The sequence below is a fragment of the Silene latifolia genome, chromosome 1 (genome assembly GCF_048544455.1).
Source record: "Silene latifolia isolate original U9 population chromosome 1, ASM4854445v1, whole genome shotgun sequence".
In the NCBI taxonomy this organism is placed as follows: Eukaryota; Viridiplantae; Streptophyta; class Magnoliopsida; order Caryophyllales; family Caryophyllaceae; genus Silene; species Silene latifolia.
The window spans coordinates 14234786-14256465 of NC_133526.1; the positions used below are offsets into that span (position 1 = coordinate 14234786).

The 21680-nt window shown below is 40.6% G+C and overlaps 2 protein-coding genes across 2 annotated transcripts; one reads left to right on the top strand and one right to left on the bottom strand.

Annotated features, from left to right (window-relative positions):
• The first annotated feature begins 286 nt into the window (after window positions 1-286).
• LOC141599472 (uncharacterized) lies at window positions 287-7065 on the top strand. The gene is made up of 3 exons (XM_074419495.1): window positions 287-482; window positions 592-729; window positions 6768-7065. Exons 1-3 carry the CDS (start codon window positions 392-394, stop codon window positions 6779-6781), a joined length of 243 nt encoding a protein of 80 aa, XP_074275596.1. The 5' UTR covers window positions 287-391; the 3' UTR covers window positions 6782-7065.
• A 395-nt stretch (window positions 7066-7460) lies between these two features.
• Window positions 7461-12105, bottom strand: LOC141599481 (uncharacterized). The gene is made up of 2 exons (XM_074419507.1): window positions 8117-12105; window positions 7461-8029 (listed from the first exon to the last, which is right to left on the bottom strand). The coding sequence occupies exons 1-2, from the start codon at window positions 11523-11525 to the stop codon at window positions 7683-7685; spliced, it is 3756 nt and encodes a 1251-aa protein (XP_074275608.1). The 5' UTR covers window positions 11526-12105; the 3' UTR covers window positions 7461-7682.
• Between the last annotated feature and the right edge of the window lie 9575 nt (window positions 12106-21680).

Here is a 21680-nt window from a genome sequence, read left to right on the forward strand (position 1 = left end):
GATTAAACATAATTGGACGTTTTTGTTAACTTAAGAATATATTTTTACAGATAATCCTAATAGGAGCCCCGTGCATCGCACGGGCTTTCCAACTAGTACTCTAAAAAAAGTAAACAACTATATTTACCATGCATATATTGCACGGGCTAAAAGAGCCAAACAAGACCTTAATTCCCTCATACAAATCGACCACTGATCCGGTTAACGGGTCGGATCGGGTCGGGTCGGGTCAGGTCGGGTCGGGTCAATTTACAAGTATTTAAATTGACTGCTCCCACTAGTTGCGATTCTTAAGTCTCACCCCGGATTGAAATCAACAAAACCTTCCTGAGTCTCACTACTCAAACCACCTGATTAAAATCGACGAAAACAAGAGAGAGATAAAGCGAAAATGGCGTGGAGTGCGACAATGGTCGGAGCTCTTCTAGGGTTAGGTACTCAGATGTACTCTAACGCTCTCCGTAAACTCCCCTATATGCGTCGTATGTTCCTTTTCTTCCTCATTTTCAGATTTGATCCCTTTTTGTTGTGTTATTAATTTGAATTTTGATTTGATGTAGTGATGATTGAATGTTAATGATTGTATTATAGATCCATGGGAGCATGTTTTAGGGATGGGAATTGGTGCTGTATTTGTAAATCAATTGGTGAAATGGGATGTTAAGCTTCAAGAAGATCTTGATAAGATGCTCGAGAAAGCTAAGGCTGCTAATGAACGCCGTTATATGGGTACGCCTTTTGCTTTATTATTCGTCGATTTTCGTACATTGTTTGTGATTTGATTCTGCCCAATTGTGCAAATTGCGAGATAAGGGGTTCGAATATTACCTAGAGAGGCTGTTTTCAGTCTGGCAGTTGACCCAAACTGAATATCGTATCGAGTAGCGTAGTCATTTGATTAACGTGAAGTAGTTGTCGACGGTTTTAATAATGTAGTAGTAGATGATCTTCCCTTTATTGCAAAGGAAAGACTCCATTTTTTTTCCAGTCTGTTGGTAATGGTGATAATGATCAAAGGTGTTCTTCTAGACCTGTTAGTTTAATGCCGACTGTAATAGTGTGGCTTTTTCCACTGGAGTTGTGGTTTGCGAGAGAGAAAAATGATAAATGTTGTGGATTAGTGCTGTTTTTGATGTACCTCTTCTTGTATGCTGGGGATATATAAAGGTTTCCAGTCATGGATGTTAGAGTTCGTCTTTCATGCTAAAGCTTGATTTTTTTTCATTTTCTTTTCAAAAGCTTTGGGAACATGGTATTATTCTAAGCTGTTAAGCTGACTAACAGCCGAGTTGTCGTGGTTTTGAAAGTTATTATAACCATTTTATAACGCGTTATCAGCGCATCAACTGAGGTTAGCCTGACACACTATCTTGAGATCAATTTCCAAACCAAGAATTAATACCAAGATGTGGAACCTTAATACTCTTGAGTATGTATGTACGCACTTAATTGGGCACTTGGTGCTCACTTGTGTGAAGCCATCTTTTCTGGTTTTTTCTTCTCTATATTTTCCTTTTTTTAGTGGCTTATTGCCTATATAGGGAACTTGAATAGTGTTGTAGTTTAGAGACGTAGGTATGCATACAACCTTGTTTTTGTGTTTTTTGAGATCTATAGGATTTGCAATACTCATCTTACAATTCTCCTCTTTTCACGAGTGGTAATTTCCCCTCGCGTGGTATTAAGAGTCATGGTTGATGGTTTATAAAGAGGGGCTCAAGTAAAATGACAAGATACCAACATCTATCTTAATATGTATATGTACTATCGCTAAATGCTAATCATCTCATCATAGCCTCATCTTATCTCTGATTGATTATAATATGTTTGTCTATGCAAGCTTGATTTAAGATTAAAAACCCCATGTATACTGCACGTTGTTCATGCTGGCCTCTTGGCATGTACTTTTTCTGATAATTCATGCTGGCCTCTTGGCATGTACGCTGTTAGTGTAGTTCATGCTGATAGATAGAGTGTTTTTCTACAAGCGGCTCTGACATAATCCCAAATAGAAAGGGTACTTGTGGTAGATTTCTACATGCCGTAGCTCCTTGTTCTTATAGTGAATAAGAGAGGCATTAACAAATGCCTTGGGGTGATTTAGGTGCATTTTGGGCCCTCTCACCTGAGAACACCTATAGAAATTGAAGTAGTTTTCTTTGTGACTGTCAAGGATGAGGTAATAACTGTGGCAATTCATTCGGGCGCAACTTTTTGGCCTAGTTTTCATTATATAGTGATAGTTGGTTTACATTAATTTGAAGTGGAAGTGGAAGCATAACACATTGTGGGTCACTGGGTTGGTTAATGCTTCTCAATATAATGAATCTTCCACGTATTTGTTCGAATGGTTTCTATATTTTAAAATACCTTTTTCTGATGGAGGGATATGCATGGAAAGGGTTTCAGTGACAATGCTAACAATATCAGAAATAAAACAAAAACAAGTCCCCCCCTTATCCGATACAAGAATGTTTTATTGTGTTATTTTCTAGGTTGGCAGCCCTCAAAGGAAAAGTAAAATACTTCAAGCATTGAAAGAATTTGGATGGAGTATATACGCATCTCTACTCATGCTCTATTGTCCCTCCTCCCCTCAAACTTCCTTGCCTCCCCTTCTCGCCTAAAATTCTATTCAAATAACCTGAAAATCTTCCTAAAATGTAGGATGAAGAAAAGGGTTTAATTTTAGCATGCGGTGCTACTATGTGTATCTTCTTCGTTACTGTGCTTTTGTTATGTTGTGGGGCTTGGAAAGGGATTTAGATGGTAATAAGCAACCAATCAAAGGATCAAGAAGCATTTGGCTTTTGTTAATTTTTTTTGTTGGGTAAGAAATGAATATGAAGCTCTTTTTTTTGCCTTCTGTTGAGGGTGGAGATTAATTTTCTGTGGAATTAGGTTAACTTCTGTTTTCTTGCTAAATCTCTAATGCGTCTTCTGTAAATTTGATCAAAGTGCTTATATGAACTTATTATGAAAGTTGAAATTCTTTAAATGGTTTGGAAAGCACGATGGTTTGAGTGCATGGTATGAAAATTGGTGAAACAATGGTGTAATCTCCCTACACCATGACAACCTTTGTCGCATGAGTGAAAAGCTCAAATCCATGTCTTTTCTTATTTTGTTCTCTAATTGACACCAGAAAAACATGTTTAAGAAGAATGTAATCCTGCCCAAGAGAAGCCTTTGTACTTCGTAGGTGTATTGTCTTCTAGTGTAGTTGACGAAGTCTAAAATTTTATGCAACGTTCTTTCCTGGTAGTCTTTGTTTTCTCAAATACATGTAATCCATGTTTATTTACACTAGAAAAAGGTTTGAGTAGAACTTTTCTCTAATAGATTTTATCATTTAATCCCTCTAGACCACCCACGATGAAGAGGAAGGACCATCCTCTTATCACTCTCTCCTCTTTAGAGGATGTCCTCTTCATTGTGGAACCAATGTTACATGACCTCTTTGAAAGAAGAAGAGGAGCACTTCCTCCATTTCTAGAGGATGTGCAACATTGGTCCTTGTGCCCACTAACCAACCATCATCCATCATCAACCATGTGGAATTCAATTTGTTTTTTTTTTCCTTACTTGAAATTTGGGAGAGGGATAAGAGGATCCTCTTTATAGTGGAATAAATTTAAGAAGAATAAAAAAGAGAGGATAGAGATAGTGGGAAATGCGCAGGATAAGGATGAAGGAGAAAGTGAGGTGTGAAAATTAGGAATTAAGGAAGTAGAGAGAAGAAATAAGAGGAGAATATCATCCTCTTTGATGCCGATGCTTTTAGGACATGGACAATAGAGATGAGTGACCTCCTCTTAGACCATGCACAATGAAGAGGACGGTTTCTTCCTTTTATTTCGTCTCGCATTCTATGTTTTTGACGTCTCATTTCATCTCTCTTCTAACTCCCTCACTTTCCACTATCTTCCTCTCTTTTTGCCCAAAATAAAGAGGATGCTATCTTCCTTGGTTTTTTCACCTTTTAAGAGCACCCACATTAGAGAGGGTTGGCCCTCTTAACCCTCTTTCTCCTCTAAGAGGATGTCCTCTCTATTGTGGAACTAATGGAGTGTCGTCCTCGAAGGAACAATTCCTCTTTTTTGTGGAAAAATGTAGCAGAAGAATAAAATGAGGCGAACAAATAAAAAATGAGCTCTCAAAAAGAGAGAAAGAAAATAAGAGGAAGAAATATTCCTCTCTATTGTACGGTCTAAGTAGACCCCACTACCCTTTTCCTCTCATATTGGCACTTGGCCACAATGAAGAGGACATCTTCTTAGAGGAGAGAGAGTGCTAAAAGGAGGTCACTTCCTCTTCAATGTGGATGCTCTTACCACTTCCTCTCTCCTCTAAAAGGATGTCCTCTCCTTTGTGGGTGCATCTTTTTTAAAGACGAAGAGAAAGACATCCTTTATTTATGGAGAATGTCTTTGTCTTGGCTCAAGTGCCAAATAAGAGAGAAAAAGAGTAGGAGCATGCACACAATAGACATGAGGATATCTTCGTGTAATTTTTCTCTCTCCTCTCTTTTTGCCACCACACTTTCTCTATCATTCCCTTCTATTTCCACTATCTCCATCTTAATTATATATGAAGCGCTCTCTTATAGTCTTTGGCAACTTGTCGGTTTCGTTTTGGCATGATGCTGTCTTCCACAATCTTGGCACTTGCTTATATTCATGCATGTAATTGAAAGTGAAATTACGGCCACTATCGGTTGCACCCAAAAGTTGGGTGCAGTCTGCAGATGATACCGACCGCGAAAAACATTCTCAAATGCTTTGTCAAGTTTCATGGCAGATTTGAAATGTCTTTCCGATATTCTAAATTCTATTAAAGCAACCACGGTTCGGGTTCGAACGAACTAGTTCGAAGTTTGTGGGACCGAACTCCGAATCGTGTAACGTAGAAGCAAACCCTTTAAATCCCGACCCCGTCCATATAGGATACACCTTTTTTTTTACCAATTATCCTTTGGACGTTAAATAATCTCTCATCTAATTAAGACTCCTGCCTATTGGCTTATTATTTTCATAAAACACAGGCAGGTTCATTTACGATGTCTCTTTCCATCATAAGTGGTTCATTAAATGATAGCGATACTGTCTACTCTCTGTGTTTTAGAAATACCTTACAACATACAAAGATTTTAACTTGATAGAATAAATAACTACACATGCAAAATACAAAAATATTTGCTTTAGATAGTAAAGGGTTAGTAGGAGAAATGACCAGTATTTGTATAATATTTACCAAAAAAAGTGCCTCCGAAATCGCGAAAAATACTCAAAATGGAATCTTAGTTTGAAAAAGTGCGCGTGGGGGGGCGCTTAAGCCCAAGGCTCGGTGAGGCACCAGCCAGAACGCCTTGGTGCCCTTAAGTACGCCTTATAGACAAGGCACAACCAGCTTCAAATTTTTTTTCTTCTAGTTCTATTGTTGTGCCCTTCTCTTTGGTACACTATCCCTTACGTTTACTCCTTTACATGTTAAGGTTATTTAGTATCAAAACTGGGAAATATTGCACAAAACATCATAGAGAATACATATTTATTTGCAAAAAGTGTGCTTCTTGTGTCTAAAAGGCGATTGCCTTGGCCTCGCGCTTTGTCACCTAGGGCCCTCCTCGTCTCGATGCACCTCATGCCTTTTAACATTAAGAATGGAAGGTTTTTCTAAATCAAATAAATATTCGAAAACTAGATTTTCTGAAACGGAGGGAGTATGTTGTAAGTTCAGACGGTCTCGAACAAGAGTAGCCCTTGTTATTTTAGCAGCTACCAAGTAGATAAACAGGTACTTGCTTGCAGATGCATTCTTTCTGTAGTAGTTGTGTGTTTTATGTTTATTTTATCTTATTTTTTATATGTTATGATGCTTAATAATTACTCCCTGTGATCCAAACTATAAGTCATCCTAGCAAATTGGTTTTGATCCAAAATATTACCCGTTCTAGAAGTCTTTTGAGTGTTGTCATCTAACACTAATTTTATCTCATGTCATGAGCTTCTCCAATACCGATTAATCAGTAGTGCTATCTTCCCCTAGAATTTACCTACCGGGGTGGGTATTAAATGCGATCCTCAACACCGCAGCACGATAAAAATTATAAATGTTTTGAAGGTTAACTTGACAACATTTTCAGGAGGTATTGGGCCGCATTTAAAGAGTCAACAATAGAGATCATGCTACTTAACAGATTTGAGACCCGAGTTTTAAACTGAGATTTAATACAATGCCTACAACTAATCCTTTACTCCCTTGCAGAAAAAAGTTGATAGTAGATTAGTGTGTTTGTATGTTTGTGAAGGTGGCTTATATTTTGGATTAGGCAGACAACTAATCCTTCACTCTTTAGTTATATAATAAAACGGATAACGTCAGATGGGGGCATATTGGTAATTTTGGTTAGTGTGTTTGCTGAGGATGCCTTATATTTTGGATTAGGAAGACAACTATCTGAAAACTAATTAATCATTAAGTTTTTTAGTATTACAAATTTACAATGTCGTTAGCTTGTTGCTAATATCTTTGACTTCTAGGCCCGATTTCTGTTTGTTTCTTCATCTTTTGTTTTCTTCTGTTTTGTTTCTGGTGTAGTTGAACAATTGCTTGATTCTTTTGTATGCGAAACGGAACATAAGGTTGTTTAATATACCAAGAGGATTAGGAAGCAGATACATCATTCAGCTAATACATATTTTTCTTATTAAATGATTTTGACTACTTTATGTTTTACTTATTTTATTCTCGTTTTTCTGATGCAGATGAAGACGAGTAGCTTGGTTTGGAGTAAAAAAGACCATGCTCATGTGGGTTGCGTCAAGTAAACTCTGTTATGTTACGAGCTGCATTTCCTGTTTGAACGGTTTCGTCTTCCTTGTATTCATTGAAAGCTTTCTGTACACTTTTTGATATTTGACTATTTTCAATCTTCTTTAATAATGAAGATCATCGCATATTCATCTGCCAAATGATTTTGTTGGAATTGTATGTTAACCTCGTCAAAAAAACAAGCACGCAAATGAGATAAGATGTTCAAAGCAATAAACAATGGTTGTAACTTTTAAATATTGACTTATGCATCAAGTTTTTTTAGTATTTTTACTAAATATCCAATATTGAGCTATAACAACCGATATTTGACCGGCATGGTTGGTAACTGATCGATATTTGACCGACACAGCTGATCAACCAACATTTTGAGGGGCACGTAGTCAAGGGAAGTAAACAATTGGGTTACGTCTTGTTGTGCGGGATTATTTCGTCTACATTGCAGTCTAGGAGGATTTTTTCCCTCGTCTCTGGTTTATTTGGTGCTTTTGTTGCTCTTTTGTGATACTTCTGGAATTTTTTTACGTCTTTGCGGTTCATTGGGTGAGTACTTTTGGTGGTAATTGTTGTTAGTTCCTTACACTGGCTTAATAAAAAGTTATTGTCAGCAATTACGCCACAGGATGGTACCTCGAACGGCCGGAAGCCAAGTCCGCCGATTGCAAGTCACTTGTTATAATTATCAGATCACAATTGTAGCGAAGGGGACTGAGATAATTTATAAATCAATCCGTTACTGTTATCTTGCAAAATCCTGAATGGACATAATTGAAGATCATACTAAGGTACTTAACAAGCTAAAATTCACAATTCTAATCACTCAAATCACACTAAGAAACCGTCCCAATTCACAGAAGCAGTGATCCTCTATTTCTACTGATTTGCAGAAGCTGATCACAGATTTGCCGAGAAGTTGGTCTTTCAGCAGGATGTGTCTTGGTGCACTGAAGTGCTATCTCCAGCACCTGGAATGCAGCGTTTTCTCCGTCCAGAGAAAGAGGCTTCAATGCTGGATCGAGTAGCTCCTCCCTTTCTGATCCTTGCATTTCAATATGCGTTTCCACCCATCTCACCATGTCCATATCTGTGCCGAAACTTGAATCTGTCGGCATTTTCCCGCTAACAAGCTCTATCAGGACAATCCCCATACTATAGACATCACTTTTTTCAGTCGCCTTCATAGTGTAAGCGTACTCTGTTCGCCATAACACACATTATGTTAGAAATAGAACCTATTAAGCTAGCAAACCATTAATAAATCTAAGCTGCGAAAGATGAATACCTGGAGCAATGTAGCCGAAAGATCCAGCAAACCATGTAGTCGACTCAGTGTCATTCAGCGACTCATAATTGTTATGAACCTGCTTAGCTAGTCCGAAATCTCCAAGGTGAGCCTCCATATCAGAGTCAAGCAGTAGATTGCTAGACTTAATATCCCTATGGATGATCTTAGGCACACAATCATGGTGCAAGTATTCAACCCCTTCGGCTAATCCCACCGCAATCTTTAGCCTAGTCTCCCAGTTAAGTCTCTTCTTTCCCGTCTTTGAGTTTTGTCTGTCTTGACCATGAATCCAGTCCCAAACACTTCCGTTTTCCATATAATCGTATATCAGAAGATTTGAGCCTCCTTTGTTGCTACAGTACCCAATTAGCTTCACCAAATGCCTGTGCCGTATTCTCCCTAGGGTTTTAATCTCTCTCGCAAAGCTTTTATCTAACATAAGATCATCTTTCCACGGGATTTTCTTCACTGCGACCGTCTCCCCATACGCCAAAACGGCTTTATATACTGTCCCGGACCCACCTGACCCAATTACGTATGCATCGTCTAGATTCTTTGTTGCTTCCATAATGTCATCCCATCTGAACTCTGTCTGCTTTCTCGGGGATTTTGATTTGAGCAGGTGACGGTTTGTGTTTGATGAGGTCGAGGAAAAAGTAGACCCCGCTTCACTGGCTTTTTTCAGAATTTCTCTCCTTCGCCTGAAGCAGAATGCAACTCCAAGCAGTAATGCTACAGCGGCCATAATGGTAAGTAACGAGGAGAGTATCAAAATTTTAGACGTTTTCTTCTGATGTCGGGACTTGATGGCGCTGCAATGTTGCAGAGGACCACCGCATGTAAACATATTCCCGACAAAAGCGTCAACTGGCCACCTAGCGAGCTTGTTATCGAGTTTCCCTTCAAGGTGGTTGAATGAGAGGTTTAGCATACCCAAACTGCTCATTTCGCCAATTTGAGGAGGGACCGTACCAGTAAGCTGATTATGAGACAAACTGAGACCTTCAAGCTTCGTAAGCGTACCAATTTGAGGCGGAATTGTTCCGGTAAAATTGTTGGAACTAAGGTCTAACATGCTCTGAAGATTTCGAAGCATGGAAATTTCAAAGGGAATTTCACCACCTAGGTCATTTTGTGACAACCGAAGCTCATAGAGTTTGCTTAGGTTGCCGATGGACGTGGGAATTGAACCAGAGAACCGGTTTTTACTTAGGTTCAAGACATTGAGAGAAGAAAGACCGCCGATTTCAGTAGGAATAGTGCCATTTAACTGATTGTTGTCTAGGGAAAGGACTAGTAATTTCGAACAGTTGAACAACTCGCGAGGTAGAGGACCATCAAACGAATTTGAAGACAGTTTGAGTTCTCCTAACAAAGGTAAGCTCCCAAACCAAGTCGGAATTTTGCCAGAGAAACGGTTACCATTTAAATCAATATAAGATAATTTCTTACAAAACGAAAGTTCAAATGGTAATGAACCTGTGAGCAAATTCCCCGAAAGATCCAACAAGGAAAAGTGATGTAAAACCCCAAGAGTTCGAGGAATTTTCCCTGTGAAACGATTATTTCCCAGTCTCAACCTTTCGAGCAAAGGAGAACTTCCAAAATGAGGTGGGATTTCATGATCAAATTCATTGTTTGTCACATCAAATGACAGCAACGACGTTGAACTACACAAGGGAACAATGCTACCATTCAACTTGTTATGCGAAAGATTCACTCGTGTTAAATTCGAAAGCCTTTTAAGTTCAGCAGAGAGGTTGCCTTCCAGAGAGTTATTGTAAAGCATAAACTGCTCTAGAGACCGCAGGTTACCAAAAGTAGATGGAATTCCACCGGAAAAGCCATTATCGGCTAAATCAAGAACAGTCAACTGCTGACAGTCACCTAAACTTGCTGGAAGTCCTCCCACAAAATTATTTTGTCGGAGATGAATGTAATTCAACTCCTTCAGCAATCCGATAGAAGAGGGCAAATTCCCGCTAAATCGATTCCCAAAGAAATCGACCATCTGCAAGCTCGAACAGTTACCAATTTCATCAGGAACTTCGCCTGAGAATTGGTTATCATATATATACATTATTTCAAGCTCACCCAATTTACCTATTTCTTTCGGCAAACTTCCCACAAACATATTCTGATAGATTCCCAACGTCTGCAAATTCTTCAAATTACCGACTAACGGTGACAATGTACCACTCAAACTGTTGTTATACAACAAAAGATCAGTCAGTTCAACCAGATCAAACAACTCGACTGGTATCGACCCATTAAGAGTATTATTCGACAAATCAAGCTGTTTCAACGACCCACAATTCCTTATTTCTTTCGGAATTTCTCCTGACAGTTTAGCATCAGAAAGATATAATACTTGTAGGCTAGTCGCATTCGAGCAAATACTACTAGCCGGTACACCACCACCGAGACCATTTCCCCCTAAAGCTAACCAAACAAGCGAACCCAATTGACCAATTTCATCAGGTACACCTCCAGTAAGCATGTTATATGACAAATCAAGAGTCTGTAAATTACCCAATTTACCCAACGACTTTGGAATCCGACCCGTTAACCGATTTCCCATTAAATTAAGGTAAATAAGTTGACCCATTTCCCCAATTTCATCAGGAATCACACCTGATAAACTATTATTAGCAAGGTTCAAAGTTTGTAAATTTCCCAATTTACCCAACTGTGAACCAATATTACCTTCTAACATATTTACTGCAGCAGTAAAAACAGTAAGTTGTGTACAATTTGATAGTGAATCGGGAATGGGACCCACCAAATAATTATCTTGTAAAACCAAATTCTCAAGTTTCCGAAGGTGTCCCAGCTCTTTTGGTATAGACCCATTAAGGCTACAAGAGGCTAACCCAAGTGTTACCAAATTAGAAAGTTTCCCAAAAGAGAAAGGTATACTCCCTACAAACTCATTATCACCGATTCTCATAACTCGGAGACTCGCGAGTGAACCGAGTTGACTCGGTATTACTCCATCGAGTTGGTTAGAGTAAAGGAGTAAAGATTCCAAATTAGTAAGGTTAGAAAGAGCAGTTGGGATGGGCCCACTTAAGTTGTTGTTAGAGAGATCAAGGTGGAGTAGTTGGTGTAAGTTACCGAGTGAAGGTGAGATTGACCCACTGAGTTCTGACCCGGATAGGTTTAGACTCAGTACAACTCGGTCCGAGTTACCGAGTCCGGAACATTTGATTCCTACCCATTTGCAGAAATCCGGGTTTGAACTAACCCATTTCGTCAAAACTCCATTTGGATCACTAACGAATGATTTCTTCACCTCTAAGAGTGTCTCAAGCGTTGAGTTCTTCTCCAGTGATCTTACTTCTTTAAATGTAAATAATATGAAAAACAGAGTAATAACAGAGAAAAACACACTCAAATTTGCCATTTTTTTTAATTTTTTTTTATTGTTAACTTGGTAAATTAGAGCATTGTATAAATTCTCGTTTAAGACGGTTGTTTTGTGAGAGGTGTTAACCTGCAACGGTCTTAGGAGAGACTTTTTGAGAATTTAATACGGTTTTAGTTTTGTGAGAGGTCTTAACTTACGACAGTGTTAAGAATTATAAGTTGTCGTTTAAGACGGGTTTTTTGTGAGAGGTCTTTTAAGTTGGGACGATATTATTAAGAGAGAAATAAGAGGAGATAAGATGATGAAAATAATGAGGGAAATTAAGAAAGCATGGGAGGAGAAGATGGGAAAATGGAACGTAGAAATAGAGTAGAGGGTGCTTTGGAAAGAGGGAAACAGTGTGAAAATGTAAATGAAAGAAAGAGGGCATTAAAGAGCGCCGAAGGAATGTACCATTCAGACATGGAGAGAGAAGGGAAGAAGAGGTTGGAAGGTTGAAGGATGAATGGTGTCGTCGTTGGAAGGTCAATGAATGATAATGATGACAGAGTATACAAGTTTTTAAAAAGTGGTTGACTTGATCATCTAATTATTCAATGTATATGCGCCATGCAAGAATTATTATTGGGTGCTCAATCGATGCTATTATAGCATCTATAGGGATTGTGTGTACTTTTGGGGCCTAACTATGAATTTGTTACTTTTGGGGCCTAACTATGAAAATTTATTTGTTACATTTTGTGAATAATTCTAAAATAAAAAGGAAAATTTACCCAGTATTTTGAGAGCTCATAACTCGTATTTACGAGTTTAGAAAGTGACGATTTTTTTTCAAATACTACGATAAGGGCATACTAATATTATCAAGCCAATTTTATTAGTGTAATATATTATATTATTATATTATTCACATTAATATATTTGTATTCCGCACCTTCACCCCTCGTAAATACTTTTATTGTTTGCGTATTCCCTTTTCTTCTTCATCTAACATTCATTGTGTATATACACTAACAAGATTATACAACTAGTTATATTTACCGTGTATGACTACTTAACAATCTTTTTAATTCGATTTGCATATGTCAATCACAACTTTTAAAAAGTAGGTCCTGTTCTTTTGGACTTAAAGTCACTTAATTAAGTTCAGATCAGATCCTATAAGTTCGATTCGATTGAATCGATCCTATAAGTTCGATTCGATTCGAGATTCTATAAGTTCGATTCGATTCGAGATCCTATAAGTTCAGATCCAATAAATTCACTTTAGAAAAGTTATATACAGAGTATTATTTTTAAAAACCGATGCAAAAATATTTGACATTATTAATTATTCGATACATATATACATTATTATTTTTAAAACAAAATTATCACTCTTCTCATTATTTTTTATCGTAATGTAACCGTAGTATAATGTATGAACAAACTAATATATATAAAGCGGAAAAATGTTATTATCTTACCTTATGTTTTAGACTATATTTTCTTATCAGTGTTCTCTCTTGGCTGTCCACTAATTTCTTGTAAAAAATTTGTTTAATCTCAATAAAAGTTTGCGTTTTTTTATAATAATAATAATAACAATAGTTGCGGCTTTATAAAAAAAATATTAAAATTAACAACAACAACAACAACAATAATAACAATAACAATAACAATAACAAATAACAAAATAATAATAATAATTAATAATAATAATAATAATAATAATATTTAAGTTAAATTAATTTAAGTTAATTTAAATTCGGATCGTGTAAGTTCAGTTCAGATCCTGTAAGTTCAGTTCAATTCAGATCCTATAAGTTCAGTTCAGATCCTATAAGTTCAGTTCAAATCCTATAAGTTGATTCGATTCGATCCTATAAGTTCGATTCGATTCGAGATCTTATAAGTTGATTCGATTTTATAAGTTCGATTCGATTCGATTCGAATCCTATAAGTTCAGTTCAATTTAAATCAGATTTGTTTCAGTCCAAAAAAACAGGGTTGTAGTGGAAACGATATCCATAGGGGAAGGGGACCGATCGGATTCATGTGTGATTGTAGGTGATTTTCTTTTGGTCAAAAAAATGTGAATTGTGAAGTCTATAGTTTGTACTCCACTAAATAATTCATTTCGATTGCAATTAAGTGCATTCTTTCTCATCAATAAAAAACGTCTTTAAAAAGGATAAAAATATATTGCTATAAAAGCACGAGTAAATTATCAATTACACCCACGCTTAATTCACTTTTTTAAACTAACTCCCACGTCAAATTTTTTTAATAATTTACCCCCAAATTATTTGCTCAGGTTACATTTTGCACCCTTTGCCATTTTCAGGCAAAAAAAATAAAAAACTGACGATTTTGCCCCCCGCAACTTGCTTTCTCTTTCTCTATACAACTTTGTATACAAACAATTGATCATTTCCAAACCATTTTTGATGACTAATCACTTCAATGTATATAGGGTTTAAAGAGGAAGGCCTTCAGAAGGCGTGCTGTAGAGATGCTAACAACAAGTATAACTTCAACATGAACAAGCTTTGTGGGAGCGAAGGCGCGTCGGTTTGTGCGAACCCGAAAAAGATACTGATTGGGACGGAATCCATCTAACCCAGCACGCGTATCTGCATATGGCTCGATACCTTCTCAAACGCATTGTTCCTGGAATCCTTCAAGTTGTTTAAGATGATTATTCTGTTTTTTATACTAGGAGATTAAATTTTTGAGTACATTAGAGAGATTTGATTGCGTTACTTTAGTATTAGTATGCACGTTTTACTTAGTGAATCCAAGATTTCAGAACATTAATGAATTGTTAATAATCAATTAACATCTTGGCCTCTAAATAGGATTACAGCATTAACAGTTAACACGAACGCTCTTGCTTTCTCTTTCTCTTTCTCTTCTTTCCACCTCATTTTATGGGGTTCTTCATCTAATTTCCCCAAAAAATTTCCCCCAAAAAATTTCCCCAAATCTCCGTCATAATCAAGTAATTGATGAAGATGAAGAACCAATCGAAATCCTAATTGAACCATTCACTAAAGAACAATTAATCGTGATTGTTGCGGATCGAAATGCGGTCTGGAGCGAATAAGGTGTTGAAGGAGCCGCAAAAGACGATATCGGGTCGAACTGCGTCATGTCAGCTTGCTGCGGTTGCGCCTGTGGCTAGGAGTAGTGGGGCGTGGCCGGGTTTGTTGACGTCGGTTGGGGTTTCAAACGGAGTATACATACACAGAGAAGAGAATGATAGAGATGGGAAAGTGGGGAAACAAGTCAAGAACCTACTTAATAAAAGAATAAGGGCAAAATCGTCATATTCAAACAAAAAAATTAAATTTTGACGGAAAATTGGTCTGAAAATGGTATTGGGTGCAAAATGTAACCTGAGCAAATAATTTGGGGGTAAATTATTAAAAAAATTTGACGTGGGAGTTAGTTTAAAAAAGCGAATTAAGCGTGGGTGTAATTGATAATTTACTCTAAAAGCACGTGAGTAACTGAGTCTACGCATCCACTATTCCACTTGCCTTAAACTAAAATGAGTACCCTCTAAATAAACACAAATTATCTCGAAACGTTTTTTTTTGTCATTTGTCAATTACCATTTCTGTTTTGCTCTTTCCTAAAAGTACTACTTCAAATAGAGTTGTGTACTAGGCCGGCCCGGACGGAGTACTAGCCGCCTAAGCACGACACTAAATAAGGAGGGGTTGGGTCGGACCAGTACTGGCTGATTTTAGGACAGTGCATCGATCTAAAACCGGACCAGTTTGGATCGGAATTTATTATCACATACCAACTTTTTCAGATTCCGGCCAAAAATCTGGTCTATTGGACCGGATCGGAAGAGTATGACTGAATTAAGTAAGTCAACAATGATTTTTATAATAATATTTTAAGAAAAAAATCAAATAACAATGAATCCAGTCTTTCCGGTCGGGACCGGACCAGAACGAGATTCGACAAAAATGTTGGACCGGAGACCGGATCGGAATTATTAATTCCGGTTCTAGTCACCTACATTCCGGTCCGGACCGATCCATTTTTCCGGTTCAGACCGGATTTTACACACCCCTAGCTGTTTCGATCAGGCCCGAGCCCAACCTAATTAGTGGCGGACTAAAGGGGCTAGACTAGACCACTTTTATTTTTTAATTTTTTAGTGTTGGACCGTATTGGGCCGCTACGATGCACAACTCTAACTCTAACTCTAACTTACCCAAATGATGATAAACAAAATTTTCTATATCCAACATAATTCGACTAAGACAATTAGAAAACTATTGTTCAACTAAGGAGTTACAGAGATTAGATAATAAAAATATTCCTAAAAAAATGATAATAATATATTTTACTCTCCATCATTCAAATCCAACTATCACATTTGTTTTTAAACCATCCCCAAATGTTACTTTGATCATGTAACGGATAACAAAACTAATACAATTTCTGAAAACACATAGAACTAACCCGTGCGATGCACGGTTAACAAAACTAGTTATTACATTACAAAACAAAAGTCGATGATGCTATGTGACGGGTATGACATACCGAAAAGTAAACTTGTATTTTGGCGATGGATCGTCGACAATGGAACAGTGGTCGAAGTTGAATAGACAACGAGAGTAGATAGATCATAGGTGTACGTGGATTTGCTGCCATAATATATATTTCCCGATTTGGTTGGGCAGTTTACATTATAGTGAAGCCGTTGTTAAAAGGAGTTGTTGTGTTTCTACTTGTACCCTCAACTTGTACAATTTCTGAGATATGCGATCGTGTATAATCGACCATGTACTTGTGCACTTTGTCATCACACTCATCATGCACACGTGGATTTGCAACAAACTCCAAATCCCTTTCACAAATTATAGGTTAAGACTTACAATATGAAAAATGACGTCATAACAAGTGACCATTTTAAGTTGAAAAATGACCACTTTTTTTAAAGTAGTCATTATTTAATATAAAATGGTTATTATTTATCTTAAAATGGTTATTTTTTCTATGTCACATTGGATAACGATCGCACACAATAATAACAATATCCCTTTAGATCTTTATAAACGACTAAATGGAATAACTAGACTCGATTTTGTTAAGTAACTGTTCCGGGTATAATTCCGGAGCAGGATTTGTTACCACGTAAGCTCGTAGAATGACGACTTTGCTTGACTCTTCCTTTCGGCCTCTCCTGAAACAATGAACAAACTGAGGGCTCGGCTTGGTACCGAGCGAACTCACTCCGACGCTCAAGTCAGTAAACTTAAAGGGATTAAGTTGTGTGTTACTTGGCAAAGTATATTGTAGAGAGATAAGGGAGTTTGTACCAGATTAATTGTGGATTATTAGCTTATTTTCGGATCCTTTCCTCAATGAGGGTTGAGGAGTATTTATAGACTTTCACCTTTTGTCACGTAGTGGCCAAGTGGCCAAGTGGCAGAGCAGGTGGAAAGACTGTTCTACCCTCGGCCGAGGGACCCGTGGCAGGCCGGCGGGCCCTGTTGACTCCATGCCGAGGGGTCTTGGATGTGAGTACGCGGATGTGTATCCCTACCGGCTAGTTGCCTAGCCGAGACCCAGTGACAGCCGACCGGGTGCGTCGGTTAAGTAGGTCATCCCAGGTGTTGACTTCTTTGTGGATATCTTTGACCTTGCTCAATATGTTGACTCGGTCGGCGGTGCGAGAATATGCCCCATCAATTTGCCCCAGCGTAGTCTATGCCGTGGTATGGACCTTCGATGAGTGTTGAGCGTATTCTCGCGCAAGTTGAAATTTCTTCCCGGCTTATTCTTCCTCGGCTTGGTTCTCCGCTCGGCCGTACCGTATCCCCCCTCCACATGGATGTGTAAAGGGCATCAAATGTGGAAAAGAAAATGGCGCTGGCCGAGACCGAGGTTGTGAGTGCCGTGTGCTTTTGATTGCCCCAAGCCGGTGCTGCCAAGCTCGGTTGAACAGCGGGCCGTTTGACATGTAGATACCAAGGATCGTGTTGAAGAAGATACGTCGATTGACATTCTGTCAAGGAACGTGTTGAAGAAGTTTTGTAACTGTTTGTCGATTGACATTCCATGGCTGCATGCTTGACACGTGGCTCGGCGTTGATTGGTTGACGCGTCATGGGCTTTGCCCTGATTGGTCCGTTTCATGGGTTTTGCTCTATAAATAGAGCAGTTAGCCCCTGATTTTGGCCGCCAAAAATTCACTTTCTCGAAAAAAAGTTCTTCTCTCTAGCCTTCTTTGACGAAACTTCTCTCTAGTCTTCCAAGCGCTACTCGGCGTAACACTTTTCCAAGGTAAACAAACAAATTTTTCAACTTTTATTTGTTAAGTATTTGTTGTCATGTTTTCTGCTGATGCGGGACCTAGTACTTCTGAGCCGGGGGGTTCCCCGTCGCGCCCTGATGAAGAGGAGGCACTGGTTGTCACCCCGTTAACCGTTGGGGGTCCCAGGCCGCTTTCTCCTTAGATTGATCCAAAATATTTGGAGGATTTCGAGGATGATGATGATGATGATGATGGTGATGACGGTGATGATGAGGAAAGGGCTCATTCTGATGAGGAGAGGCCGCATCTCTTGGATCACGGCGACGCCTGTAAGATCGGTCCTGATCGTGCCTGGACAAACAAGTTCGCCAGTTGTTCTGGTTCTGAATTTTTTGAACATCATTTCTCCTTCGACAGGGAGTATAAGATTGTTATTCCTAAAGAGGGTCAGGCCGTCTGTTGCCCTCCCCCGGGTTGTATCGGCGTATACATCAGACACCTGGAGTATGGGCTCCGGTTTCCTCTGAATGAGTACGTTGTTGCCATTATTAAAGTCATGAACGTCGTCGTGGCCCAACTGCATCCATTGGCCATCAGGACGATTGTTGGTTTTGTATGGTTGTGTCTTTTCAAAGGGGAGGTCCCAACGGTGAACCTCTTTCGCCGGCTTCACCACCTTCGACAGAATGTCGTGGGTGGCACGGGGTGGTATAGCATACGATCGAGCCGGTTATATCACCGTCTCTAAGCTTACTTCTTGCAAGGACTGGAAGGGGCGGTGGATATACGTCGAGGTTCCGGAGGATTATCCACTGCCCCGGTCCTTCCAGCACCGTGTCAATTTGCGGTGTGAGAGTCGGGGGGAGCGTGAGAAATATGTCTCCCGGAATAAGCTTAAGATGGACGCCTCGAAGATCCATCTCAATGAGGACGAAAGGCGGGCAATGAAGCTGTTTGAGGCTGAGAAGGATGAGACGCCGAAGGGATGGATGCCCCCGACGCAGATCATTCTTCAGGATGAGCTGCTCTGCCACGTCGGCCTCATACCGGCCCTCGAACAGGGTGAGTGGGGTCGGTGTGAGGCCTATCTCTGCTTTTAATGTTTCTGTTTTTGAACTTTGATTTATTTCTTTTACTTAACTCTTGCTTCGTTTCCTTTGCAGACCGCTTTGGCCCGGAACTGTCTGTTGACGTCCTCGAGAGGTTGGGACTTGACAAGAACAGGAGAGTTATTGAGTTGCATCCTAAGGCCGCGGCACGCGATCGCAGACCGGCCCCAACCGAACTCATGGATCAGCAGTTGAAGGTTTTGGATGCGGGGGCGGCTCAGAGGAAGATCGCCGTAACGTGCCGTGCCGAAAGCCAAGAGCAACGTCTACGGCGGCGACGGCGTCAACTTCAGTTCAACCTTCAATCCCTGCAGTCCAAAAGGAGAAGGTGGTGGTCGTTGTTGATGTCGAAGAGGAGGTCACCGTTGCAGAGGAATCTCCTCTTTTACGTAAGAGAAAAGAGACAGCATCTGCTGCTGCCGCTGCTACTGCTACCGAGGCCGGCAAAGAAATGGGTCCTCCAACCAAGAAGGCCAAGCCTGGTACAGATCTAACCTATGACTCAGATTTAGCTGGTTCATTAGGTGTTCCTGATGACAGGCTCTCTGGCATGTCAATGAATGTTGACATGGATGCTTTGTCCGAATTTTTTGTAGATCAACCGTCGCCGTCTACCGGTCCCTCTGAATGGCGATTAGAGAATCGGCCTGTGCAGACGGGTGATAAGAATGCCGCCGTCGTCTCCTCCTCCCCGAAGCCTTCCCCCGCCCAGATTAGGAAGATGTTGGCGAAGTGGGCTGACGTAGCCGGTGCTCACATTATGGAGCAAGAAAAGGTCATGGCTGAAGCTGCTCCTGCGCTTGAACGGCTTAGGCTTGAGCTTGATGCTTCTAAGCAAGAGGCCGAGAAGGTGAAGAAGGACTTCCAGGCCGCTGAAAATGATTTCCTCGCTGAGCGAAAGCTCAGGGAGGATGCTGAGAAGGCGGTCCTAGCCGAGAGGGCCAAGGTTGAGGCTGCGGAGGCTGACGCCACTAAGCTGCGGGAGGAGCGGGACAAGTTTCAGCCTGCTTTCGACTTTGCTGTTAAGAAGAGGGAAGAATGGAAGTCTCTGTATTTGGCTCAGTCGAAGGCACACAGGAACACAAGGTCAATCCTCGCCCAGAGGGAGGAGGACATTGAGACGCTCCAAACTGACGTCATCCCTAACATGTGCGCCCAATACCGGGACCAGGCCGAAGAAGCTACCAGGGAAGTAATCAGAGAGCTCTTTCCCGACGACGGCTCCTTCCCGTGGCAAAAATTTGACCAGCTTGATGATAAGGCGATCACAAGGGAGGAGGCAGAGGCGAAGAAAGCCGCTGAGGAGGCTGCGAAGAAGGCGACCCATGCTGAAAAGGTGAAGGCGGCCAGGGAGGAAGCTGAGAGGGCAAAGGCAGCTGAAGCAGCCAAGTCGGCTTCTGGGTCGCCCACTGATGGTGATGCCGTTACTACTGCTGATGGCGAGCAGAAACAGGCATAGGGAGACGGGCGGTCGTCACCAGATTCACCCGACATCTCGGATAGCTTCAGCTGTTCGGGGGCCAACTATTGAGCCTTTCCTCCCTGCCATCTTTTGGCACTTAATGTCTTATGTCTGTAACCTTTTGCTGTTCCTCCTCTTTTTGTAAACTCTTGGTAGGTTGTGTTTAGGCTATCCCAATGGGGACGGCCGTCGACTTCTTTCTTTTATTACCTGTAAATACTTTAATAAGAGTTTGTTTATTTTGCCTCCGGCTTGGCCGAGGTCTTTATCTCATTTTCTTCTGAGTTGTCTTCTTTCGTTATTAATTGAGCGCTTTTTCCCGTTTCTGCCTTCGGCTTGGCCGAGGCAGTTAGAATGCGTATCTCAACTGTACTTAACGTTTTTAAACATGTTGGCATGTCGGTCGCTTCCTCCACCGCCCGAGACGATCAAATTTGCGTTTCCCAACCGCCGTTGTGAACATGTTAGCGTATCGGTCGTTGCGTCCCCGTCACTCTCGGTCTGGCCGAGGTAATCGGGGTTACGGCGCGACAACGTTCGTATCTGTAGACGTGTTGATCGCTTCCTCTTTCACTCTCGGCCTGGCCGAGGCGTCCGATTTGCGTTTCTCAACCGTACTTATACGTTCCTAAGCATGTTGGTCGTTGTGGCGAGTAACAACTGCTGTGGGCAAGTCGCGTTTCCCTCGTCACTCCTGGCTTTGGTCGAGGCAACCGAGTTTACATTTTGACTGCTTTCCGTATCTATAGACATATTGATCGCTTCCTCTGCCACCCCCGGATTGGCCGGGGCAGTCAGTTTTGCGTCTCAACAGTGTTTATACGCTTTTGTACTTCGGGAGTGACTGCTTGGCTTTGGCCGCGGCGTCTACTTTGGTAGGACTATGGAGGGGGATTCTTCATTTTGATGGAAAACTTGGAACACTTTTCATTAGATATAATCATGCGTTGGGGTGCCCACAACGGTCTCGGACACCTCTGCCGCTATATGAAGTATTTTCTAAGGTTGTCGGTGTTCCAGTGGCTCATTAGAGGCACATCCTCCATGTCTGTCAGCCGGTATGTACCCGGCCTCATTTCTTCAACCACTTTGTAGGGTCCTTCCCAGTTGGCCGTCATCTTGCCATGGATGTTTCCTTTGTTGGTGGCGGCCGACTTTCTTAGGACTAGATCTCCTACTCTTAATTCCCTTTTGTGGACCCTTCGGTTGTAGGCTCTTCTCATTCTGTTTTGGTAAACGGCTAAGTTGAGCCGTGCCGTGTCTCGACTTTCTTCGACCAGGTCTAGGGAGGCTCTCAGGCCTTCCTCATTTTCGGTTGGGTTAAAGGTTTGCGTTCTGAATGTCGGCACCGATGC

Bases quoted from the DNA above. Each gene is read 5' to 3' on its own strand.
- LOC141599481 (XM_074419507.1), bottom strand. From the start codon at position 11,525: ATGGCAAATTTGAGTGTGTTTTTCTCTGTTATTACTCTGTTTTTCATA. The intron at 8,030-8,116 runs GTATTCATCTTT...TATGGCGAACAG, and splicing joins TTTCGGCTACATTGCTCCAG to AGTACGCTTACACTATGAAG.
- LOC141599472 (XM_074419495.1), top strand. From the start codon at position 392: ATGGCGTGGAGTGCGACAATGGTCGGAGCTCTTCTAGGGTTAGGTACT. The intron at 483-591 runs GTATGTTCCTTT...ATTGTATTATAG, and splicing joins TAAACTCCCCTATATGCGTC to ATCCATGGGAGCATGTTTTA.